Here is a 9,124-nt window from a genome sequence, read left to right as displayed (position 1 = left end):
AAAGGAAAAAAGTTCTTTCAACCCCCTAACTATCAACACAATTTGATTTATCTTCCTCAACCGAAAAACCGGATATTCAACATCCCCAACTATTAAAACCGTCCAATTTATCCCCCTCAGTGGTTTCAAAAGGCGGTTTTGCCGACGTGACACCATATGAACAATCCTACGTAGCGCCACATCAGCCACAAGGAGGTAAATTGGACCGTGTTAATAGTTTAAGGTGGTCAACTAGACTTTATCAGAAAATAGCTACAAAAATATTTTTTTTCTCAGAACACATATGTAACTGAAAATCCTAAAATCTTGTTTAGTCTCCGAAAATTCAGTTTAGCTCACAAATATATGAAACTAGTTTCTTTTCTTTTCTAAAATCATGCTCTATTTATAGTGTCCAGTTAAAGATTATTGAGATCCTATGGTCATACTTTAATTTTTTTTACTAAAAGTTGGTTCTTTTATTTCTTGTAAGTGGTCTCATCTTATTTATTATCCTCTTCTATATCAGTTGAGGCTCAATTTCAGACGAGCTAAACGAGCCGAGTTGAAGTTGACTTCTGTTAAAAATGCCTAATTCTAATTTAGAAATAAAAATAATTTTTGTCAAAGTATTTTTGAAAGATCTAATAACTCTTAACTAGGAACCAGAAGATAGTGTCGGTGTTTTTACCGTCGGTCTACCTAGAGATACCCTAAGGTATATGATTATTTGGTGAGAGATCGCCGGATCTGGAACTTGAAGGTGAATGCAAGGACACAAGACACAAATTTAGACAGGTTCGGACCGCTAGAGTAGCATAATACCCTACGTCCTGTTTTGGGGTGTTGTATATTGCGCCCTGCGCTTGGGTGTTGAGTTGCCTATTGGCTGCTCTCTGTTGGTTCTCTACCTATTTAGGTATCCCGGCCCTCCTTTATATATCCTAGGGGACAGGGTTCCTAGTAGGATTATAAGGTAGAAGTCCTAATAGGATTACAAGGTATGAGTCCTAGTAGGATTACAAGGTATGAGTCCTAATAGGATTACAGTGGAATCCTAGTAGGAATCAGACTTCTTTTTCCTCACGGGTAGCTTCCTTGCGGTACCTAGGTGATCTATCCCTAACAGATAGAGTATGGTTTTAGAAACAAGTATGAAACTATAGAGTATGGTTTTAGAAACAAGTATGAAACCACTTTTTCATATTTTTTTATGACAAAATCAGATTTAGGAATTTTAATTGCATATGTTTTCTAAAAAAATTTTGTAACTATTTTTTGTTAAAGTCTAGTTGACCAACTTAAACTATCAACTATCAACACGGTTCAATTTACCCCCCTTTGGCTGATGTGGCGCTACGTAGGATTGCTGATATGGCGCCACGTCGGTAAAATCGTCTTTTGAAACCGCCTAGAAGAGTAGATTGGACGGTTTTAATAGTTGGGGGCGTTGAATATCCAGGTTTTCGGTTGAGAGGGGTAAATCAGATTGTGTTAATTATTGGGGGGAGGAGGGTTGAAAGGACTTTTTCCAAACAGAAATCAGAAGCCCTGCTGGATTCGTTGACTGCCATCATCATCATGGCCCAGGACTCATTCGGAGGCCCAGCAGCAGGAGCGCCTGGTTCACAGCCCGTGGATTCTCGTGCTCGCAACTGCGCAGGTGCCTTCTCTCTGTACTGTGCTATATTCATGCCATTAAAATCATGCATGACGCCTCTGATTAAAAGACTGAATTTTCAACCGAAAGAAAAAATTTCTGTACTTGTAATAACAAAATCTTCTAGTTTAGCATTCAGAAATACACCGTACGCATATCAAAACACGTGCGGCACAGTACATCCGGAACGAAATTATTTCCCTTCACCAAATGGCTGCTGCACAGGTATAACAACGGCCTCCTCTCTCTACGGTACTAGTTGTCTCAATCAAAAAGGTCTCCAATTCCAGGGCTACTCCAGAGAATCTACTGGGGTTCGTTTCATCAGAATCAGAACGGGTAGCTGATGGGGTCGCGCTGCAGCGCCTTCTGCACCAGCTCCGTCTGCTCCTGCACGTGCGCCGAGTAAAAGCCCGTCGCGGTGGCCGCCGACGGGGCCCTGCCCACGTACTTGATGTCCTCGATGCTGCCCCGGCCCAGCGCCTTCATCGCCGTCAGCAGGCGGGGGTTGATGTAGCTGTATGCACCCATGTTCATCGGCTCCTCCTGGCACCACACGATCTCGGCGTCTGTACAAAAGAAAAGCAGGCAGGTGCCATATATCAGCTTGTTTCTTGATCACTAGGATAAGTGAGATTCAATAGAATTAAATGCCAATTATCCTTCCAGCTAGTAATACTGGATCAAGGAAAATGAAGGAATGTCCAACTGGAAAACATATTTCCTAGCAGTAGTTCATACATAGATATGCAAGTGTGCACTATTTCTTGACAGGTTAAATCTGAACCATAATTTAGAATAAAACGAACAACTTATTTTTATAAAACATACTTGGATATCTCTTCAACTCGCGCTGGATGAGGTCGTAGGGGAACGGGCAGAGCTGCTCAACTCTACATATAGCGACATCAGTGCGCTCCGTCTTCCTTCTTTCTTCATCCAGTTCATAGTACACCTGCAAAAAAGGGTCAAAGAATAGTTTGCTGACTTGCCCAAGAGGAATGTTACTTTCTTGAAGTTCAGCTTCCAATAGTGACCCAACCAACCTTTCCAGAGCAGAGAACTAGGCGGTTGATTCCCTCCTCAAGGTCCTTGTGATTGTTCTGGTCCTTTATAAGCCGCTTGAAGCGTGTCCCTTGCTTGTCAAATCCAGGGTGGCCCGCAAGATCATCAAACTCAGATAGATTCGACTTGCAGTCCTTGTGGCGAAGGAGGTTCTTTGGGGACATCACAATCAAAGGCTTCCTGAAGTCCCGGTGTATCTACAGAGGAAAACTATTTCAGTGCACCATAAGATGGTTTCAGGGAAAGGAGAAAATTTGCAAAGATTTTTCACCTGGCGACGCAGAACATGGAAGTAATTTGCAGGAGTTGTAACATTCACAACCTGCCAATTGCACTGCTGGATTTGCTTCCGAAGTGTGGGATCCATCTCGGGTATAACATAAGGGTTGTCATCACTCATCTGCAATAAAGTTGTTGATGTTTTATATAAATAACCAAAAAAGCATCAGCATCTGCATTTGTAATCCAAGAATACTTATCGCGTTTCTATTCTCTTGTTTTAGCACTTTGCAAGAGTTAAAATTAAAGTATCAAATTATACCCTTTGGTACATGTAGTTTCAAACATGCATCAGTGAACTACAATTAAACATATTCCTCTGAAATCAAAATAGAACCGATAACTGCAAAATACCTAGAACTGTAAATCCATCAATATACAAAGTGCAAGTGACTGTGGTGCTGTCCCTAGTTAAAACCCAACAGTAGAGGAAGTACAAGTTAATGTTGTCACCAGTGAGCTACGAAGGATAATTTTGGTGCACTTCCATGACAGAGGTTTGCATTAAGGTATTTAACTGCTTGGTTATGAGCTCATGACAAATAAAAACATTCATGCAGCAAAGATAAACATTTTTCTTGTAAATGATAACATTTATCATTTGACAAATGGAACAAATACTTTCAAAGAAAAGTAAAGGACTATGACTATGGTAGCTCTAATTTACAGTAAATGACCTTGCAATTGTTCCTTTCAAGTGTATGGATAAGAACTCAAACACAAGATAGTTGCGACTGCATCTTCGCAGTTGAACATGCAAATAGTACCTGAAGAAAGCGCTCCAATCTTGCACTAGAATGTTCAGGCCCCTGACCATCATATCCATGAGGAAGGCAGACGACAAGGCCAGTTTGGCGAAGCCATTTCGACTCCCCACTACTCAAGAACTGATCAAATATCACTTGAGCTCCATTTGCAAAATCACCAAACTGAGCTTCCCATATGACCAGTGAGTTCGGGTTCTCCATGGAGTAACCCAACTCAAAGCCCAAAACAGCAAATTCTGAAAGGGAACTGTTGAAATAATTGCATACTGGTCAGGTCAAAGAAAGCCAGAATGACTATTAAAATAGAAAATAGTTAGGCTTGAAAGGAGGGTTCATATGTTCATACATATACCAGTTCTCAAACTTAAGGTTACCAAATATTCCCTAAAGGACAACACCAAAACGTGTCTTCATCTGAAACTGAAATTAAAGCTACTAATTTGGCCAGCTACGAGGGTGTAAAAACTTTTGTTCTTAATTTCTTATAATTTGCATCTGAAAAATTTGTACAGTTAAAGATGACATATGAGCATGAGGAAATCAGCCATTTAATCCAATTAACAATGATTTTTTAATCACTCAGCCCTGTAAGTGACTTGTTTTAATCTTATTACTAAATCTCAAGAGTTGTTTTAATCTATTACTAAATCTCAATACTTACTTATTGTGCTTATTTAATAATTTGTTCCTCATCTGCATCATCTCAGTGCCTAAAATGCTTGGAAATAAGGCATGCACAACAATATCACTAGTTAGAAATACTATCCCTGCCCTATATTTCTGGCTTTCTGCTGCACATTACTTGTGCTTCTTGATACACCAGTACGAACCCTATAGCACTATCTCAGGTGTTCAAATTAAACTAATGATACGACGATACCGAATTACCCAGGCGTCAACAATAAGTAGGTAGTAAAACCCTATGAACACAACCAAAGATGGAGCTTGACATCCGAGTGTTCACTATATTCATTGTACCATTGTTTTATTTAAAGTAAATATGTTCAGAGGAATTTCCTTTCTTGAATTACTGACAGTCTGACAGCAATAGAAACATAGCACATCAAAGTCTCAGAGCCATATGTCAGCTGGTCAAACATGACCACTGATGGTACTAAAACATTATTTAACCTTTAAATAGTTTGACATATGAAAATGCAATGCCTTTGAAAATGTTAATTACTCACTATGTGGAAAAAGAAATCCACTACGCAGTCGACAGAATTAGCTGGGTTTGTGGGTCTATCCAGTTATAATAATATTCATGTTTCCTTTAGAATCTAACACGAGCTCCATCGACCCATACATGCACCCTAATTGGAACAATTTGGTACATCTGAATTCATACCTGTTGCTCACAGTAAAAAGTTCCTCATCTTGGTTCATAACAAGATTATCAAGCGGGCAGTACCGCTCTCCAGTTTCCTGGTCATGGATGACAGAATGACGGTGGCTGAATGTACCCCTCTCAACATCCTGGCCACTTAACCTGACATGGTTGCCCTCAACTATAAGAGTAGCAAATGCAAGTGCTTCACCCACTGCCCAATCAATGCCTTCTCCAGTCTCAATCATCTGACGCCGCAGATCAAAAATCTTCTTCACAGCCCTGTGAGGCTTGAAATTTTCTGGCAGAGTAGTCATGGCTTCTCCAACACGTTTTAGAATCTCCGGCTTGACACTGCATGGTTGCAGTGATATGCATTGCATGAAGGGTACTTACTCAAAGCGTTTTTTCCAACACAATGAATACTCAAAGTGTGGAGAGAAGCACAGAAAATAAAGAAAGCTGCAAGAGAGGAACTATTTACCCGGTGTTTCTGATACGTGAAATCTGCTCTGGTGACTTGAACCCAGTCCAGTAAGCTGAAAGCCAGTCCCTTTTGTTGGGGACATAGTCTTTGCTGTTCTTGAATTCCTCATTCAGTATAGTGCTGACCTTCTTGTTTAACCTGTCAATATCTTCTTTGGAGATCTTCCCAGATTCTAAAAGCTTATTTTGATAAATCTCGAGCGCATTTGGATGGTTCCGGATCACCTGGTACAAACAGGAAAAGAAACTTCTCAGATGTGAATGGGCACACCGCACATGTGACAGTGACGCAGGTGACACCAAAACTAAACAAAATTTGATTATTCAGAATCACTATTAATTGCGGATTTCCATTAAAACAACAAAAGCTGAAAGATACAAAGTAAATCCTCAGAACTCATTTAATTTCCTTCAAAATACTAGATGGAGTACCAAAGATATCATTACTCAAATGATACAGCAAGAATCAGGAAAGACAAATATTTCAAGACAGAGTATGCATAAATTTGTGCCAGATCTTAACAAGGTAAGTAAAACAAACAAGAACCTATACCTTGTACATTTTAGGTTGGGTGAAGGATGGCTCGTCGATTTCATTATGGCCAAATCGCCGGTAGCATACAATGTCCACAACCACATCTGAGTGAAATGTTTGTCGCCATTCCGCAGCAAGCTCACAGACATGAACCACGGCCTCCAAATCATCACTGTTAACGTGGAAAATCGGAGCATCCAATGCTTTTGCTACATCCGTGCAATACTGTGAGGATCTCCCTGACCTTGGATCAGTAGTGAATGCAACCTGATTGTTGACCACAATATGTATTGTCCCACCAGTGGTGTAGTTTTCAAGGGCGCTGAGATGCAGGATCTCATACACAACTCCCTGCCCTGAGAAACTACCATCACCATGCAGCATTACCCCCAAATTCTTGGTCCTGTCACGATCACTAGAATAGTACTGCTTCCCTCTTGTCTTACCAGCAACAACAGGATCAACTGCTTCCAAATGACTCGGGTTTGCAACCAGTGACAGATGAATATGTTTCCCACCCCTGGTAGGCCTATCATACGAAGTTCCTAGATGATACTTCACATCACCAGTCCCTGTATACAACCCTTCCCCTTCATTAACCGGCTTGGTACCACCGCTGAACTCGCTGAAGATCTGTCGCAAGGGCTTCCGCACGACATTTCCCAAAACATTCAGCCTGCCTCTGTGTGGCATCCCAATGACAATATTCTCTACACCAAGATCAGCTGCCCTGTCAAACATCTCCTTCATGCCAGGGATCAGAGTCTCTGCACCTTCAAGACCGAACCGCTTCGCGGTGGTCCACTTGGTCGCCAAGAAATTCTCAAACTGTGTGCTCCAGATAAGCCTGTCAAGCATGACCTGGCGACGATCGTAAGTGTACTCTCTTGTGTTAACCGTCTCGATCTTATCCCTGAGCCAGTTACACTTGTCATGGTCAGGAATGTGCATGTACTCATACCCAATGGTGCCACAGTAGGCCTGCTCGAGCCGCTCCAACACAGAACGCAGCGTCTGCACAGGCCGGTTGTCGGATAGGAACCCCGCCATCCTCCACACTCCTAGGAAGAACTCGCGGTCCAAATCCGCTTCAGAGAACCCATAGAATGCCGGGTCCAGTACGTCCGGGATCGGGCGCTCCTCCAGCCCCAGTGGGTCGAGCTTGGCCTTCAAGTGTCCGCTCACCTGGTACGCCCTGACGAGCAGCAGCAGCCTCATGCTCTCCTGGATTGTCTGCCCGGAGAGGCCTGGAGAGGTGGTGGCTGCCTGGCCGACGAAGTTGCGGAAGAAGTTGTCCCACGACTCGTCGACGGAGTTGGGGTCCGCCTCCCAGGCCCGCTGCAGCTCCTCGAGGTAGACGCTGCTGGTCCCATCGAGGAAGCTGTCGGTGAGGCGCGAGAGCGGCACCGCGCGGGGCGCGGGCGCGGCGAACCTGCGCGGGCGCGTGGAGTGGAAGTAGCGCGCGGGCGCGGCGCCGGGGGCCGCGCCGCCAGCGAAGGGGCTCGCCGCGGCGCGCGCGAGGTTCCGCCGCAGCGCCACCCTGGCCAGGCCGGACGCCGCCCGGAACAGCCCCATTCTCAGATCGGGCTTCGCCTGACCGAACCGACCGCGGGAGGGCGCCGCGTGCCTGGGTGTGGATTGCCTTCTCGTTCCCGGAATCTAGCCTCCCATCGGCCGCCGCACACGCGATCGAAGGCACGCTCCCCCTGCGCAGGCCACAAGAACAGCAGATTGATTAGGTGTCGGTGAGCAGCAGCACCGAAATTGCAGCGCAGGGGAAGTGAATTTCGCACGGATTGCGGCACCGTTCAGATCAACAATCACAGGAAAACTGGCCGCTCATTCCCATCGGAGATCGGCCGCTGGGTACAGCCAACCGGCACCCAGCATCCCTCCTCGCAGCCATAGGAACCAGCAACGAGCATCAGATTCCGCGGCGACCCGCCCGATCCGACCGAACACGAGAGATCGCGCCGCGGAAAATCCACGGCGCGGCGGGAGCAACGAGCGGGGCGTGCAGGCTTACCAGTGGGCGTGGTCGGCTGAGGTGCGGGGAGTCGGAGGCCGGGGGAGGGTCTCGCGCCGCGCCGCCGCGCTCCGTTGTTCGGGAAGGGAAGGGAAGGGATGGGGACGACGGACGGGTTCCTTCGACTTCGTGAGCGCGCGCCTCTGCCGTGACGACAAGGGCGGAGGCGGGCCTTGTTTGGAGCAGTGATGGTGGACGGCTCAAGAGACATCAGTGTCCAGTGCAAGGGACACTGACATGAGCCCAATGGCGCTGGGCCGAATGGCAGAGAAGCTTTTTTCTCTCTTGCCTAGGGGCCCAACTGTTCAAGCTAACGATCTGGGCCATCAGGAGGCCTGTTTAACTGAGCCCATGGGTCTCTTTTACACATCCAATGCGGCAGTGCCGTTCCAGTCCGCAGGAGTCAGGAAGCAGGATTTTTTTTTTTTTTGCGAAGCCAGGAAGCAGAATTTTTGCACCATTCCTCTCAAAGTTTCAGAAAAGATTGATGATTTGCCTCAAACACGGCTCCTCGCAATGCGACATGGCAGTCAATCTTGCATTGCAGAGTATTGATTATTCTCACATGTTCCACTCTGAATACTCAAGTAAGTTCCTGTTTGTTTGAAGCTACCGTACTCCATGTCAGAGTAGATTTACACAATGTGAACTAGCCAAGGTACAATACTGCAAGTATTTAGTAATTTTAGGGAAAAAGGCAGCCAGTTTGGCCGAATGTTTTTTTTTTCCATTGCCACATGAAAGCATGTTTCGAGCAGCAGCGATGAATGCCTCTCAAACTAGTCAAACACAATGTGTCCAGTGCCAAGGACACTGTCAAGATGAATAAAAAAAAAAGGACACTGTCAAGAGCCAATCGCGCAGCGCCGACCAAATCCAGCTTACCTTCGTACGGTAAAAGAGAAATCAAAGCACTGCTTGAATTGGCCCAACTGTTCGTCCTGTAATTGGCGTACCAAAAGGAGCCCTACTAATGCGGTGCGTTTCAGGAAGATTTGAC

At 45.1% G+C, this 9,124-nt stretch overlaps 1 protein-coding gene across 2 annotated transcripts; it reads right to left on the bottom strand.

Moving 5' to 3' along the window:
- Nucleotides 1–1,728: 1,728 nt before the first annotated feature.
- On the bottom strand, nt 1,729–8,280 carry LOC112899650 (2-oxoglutarate dehydrogenase, mitochondrial-like). Of its 2 annotated transcripts, none has more exons than XM_025968211.1 (9): nt 8,125–8,280; nt 6,117–7,804; nt 5,562–5,788; nt 5,099–5,431; nt 3,751–3,997; nt 2,976–3,104; nt 2,686–2,901; nt 2,471–2,594; nt 1,729–2,208 (listed from the first exon to the last, which is right to left on the bottom strand). In XM_025968211.1, exons 2-9 carry the CDS (start codon nt 7,671–7,673, stop codon nt 1,970–1,972), a joined length of 3,072 nt encoding a protein of 1,023 aa, XP_025823996.1. In that variant the 5' UTR covers nt 7,674–7,804; nt 8,125–8,280; the 3' UTR covers nt 1,729–1,969. The 2 variants fall into 2 exon arrangements, with proteins under 2 accessions (XP_025823996.1, XP_025823997.1); XM_025968212.1 differs by lacking the exon at nt 8,125–8,280 and adding an exon at nt 7,892–7,965.
- Nucleotides 8,281–9,124: the final 844 nt, after the last annotated feature.

Source organism: Panicum hallii, chromosome 7 (genome assembly GCF_002211085.1).
Source record: "Panicum hallii strain FIL2 chromosome 7, PHallii_v3.1, whole genome shotgun sequence".
NCBI classification, from domain to species: Eukaryota; Viridiplantae; Streptophyta; class Magnoliopsida; order Poales; family Poaceae; genus Panicum; species Panicum hallii.
This window is presented reverse-complemented; position numbering and strand designations above follow the sequence as displayed.

Coding starts and splice junctions, on each gene's coding strand:
- LOC112899650 (XM_025968211.1), bottom strand. CDS start 7,673: ATGGGGCTGTTCCGGGCGGCGTCCGGCCTGGCCAGGGTGGCGCTGCGG. Junction 2,902..2,975: donor TCCATGTTCTGCGTCGCCAG/GTGAAAAATCTT, acceptor TTTCCTCTGTAG/ATACACCGGGACTTCAGGAA. Junction 2,209..2,470: donor CGAGTTGAAGAGATATCCAA/GTATGTTTTATA, acceptor TCTTTTGTACAG/ACGCCGAGATCGTGTGGTGC.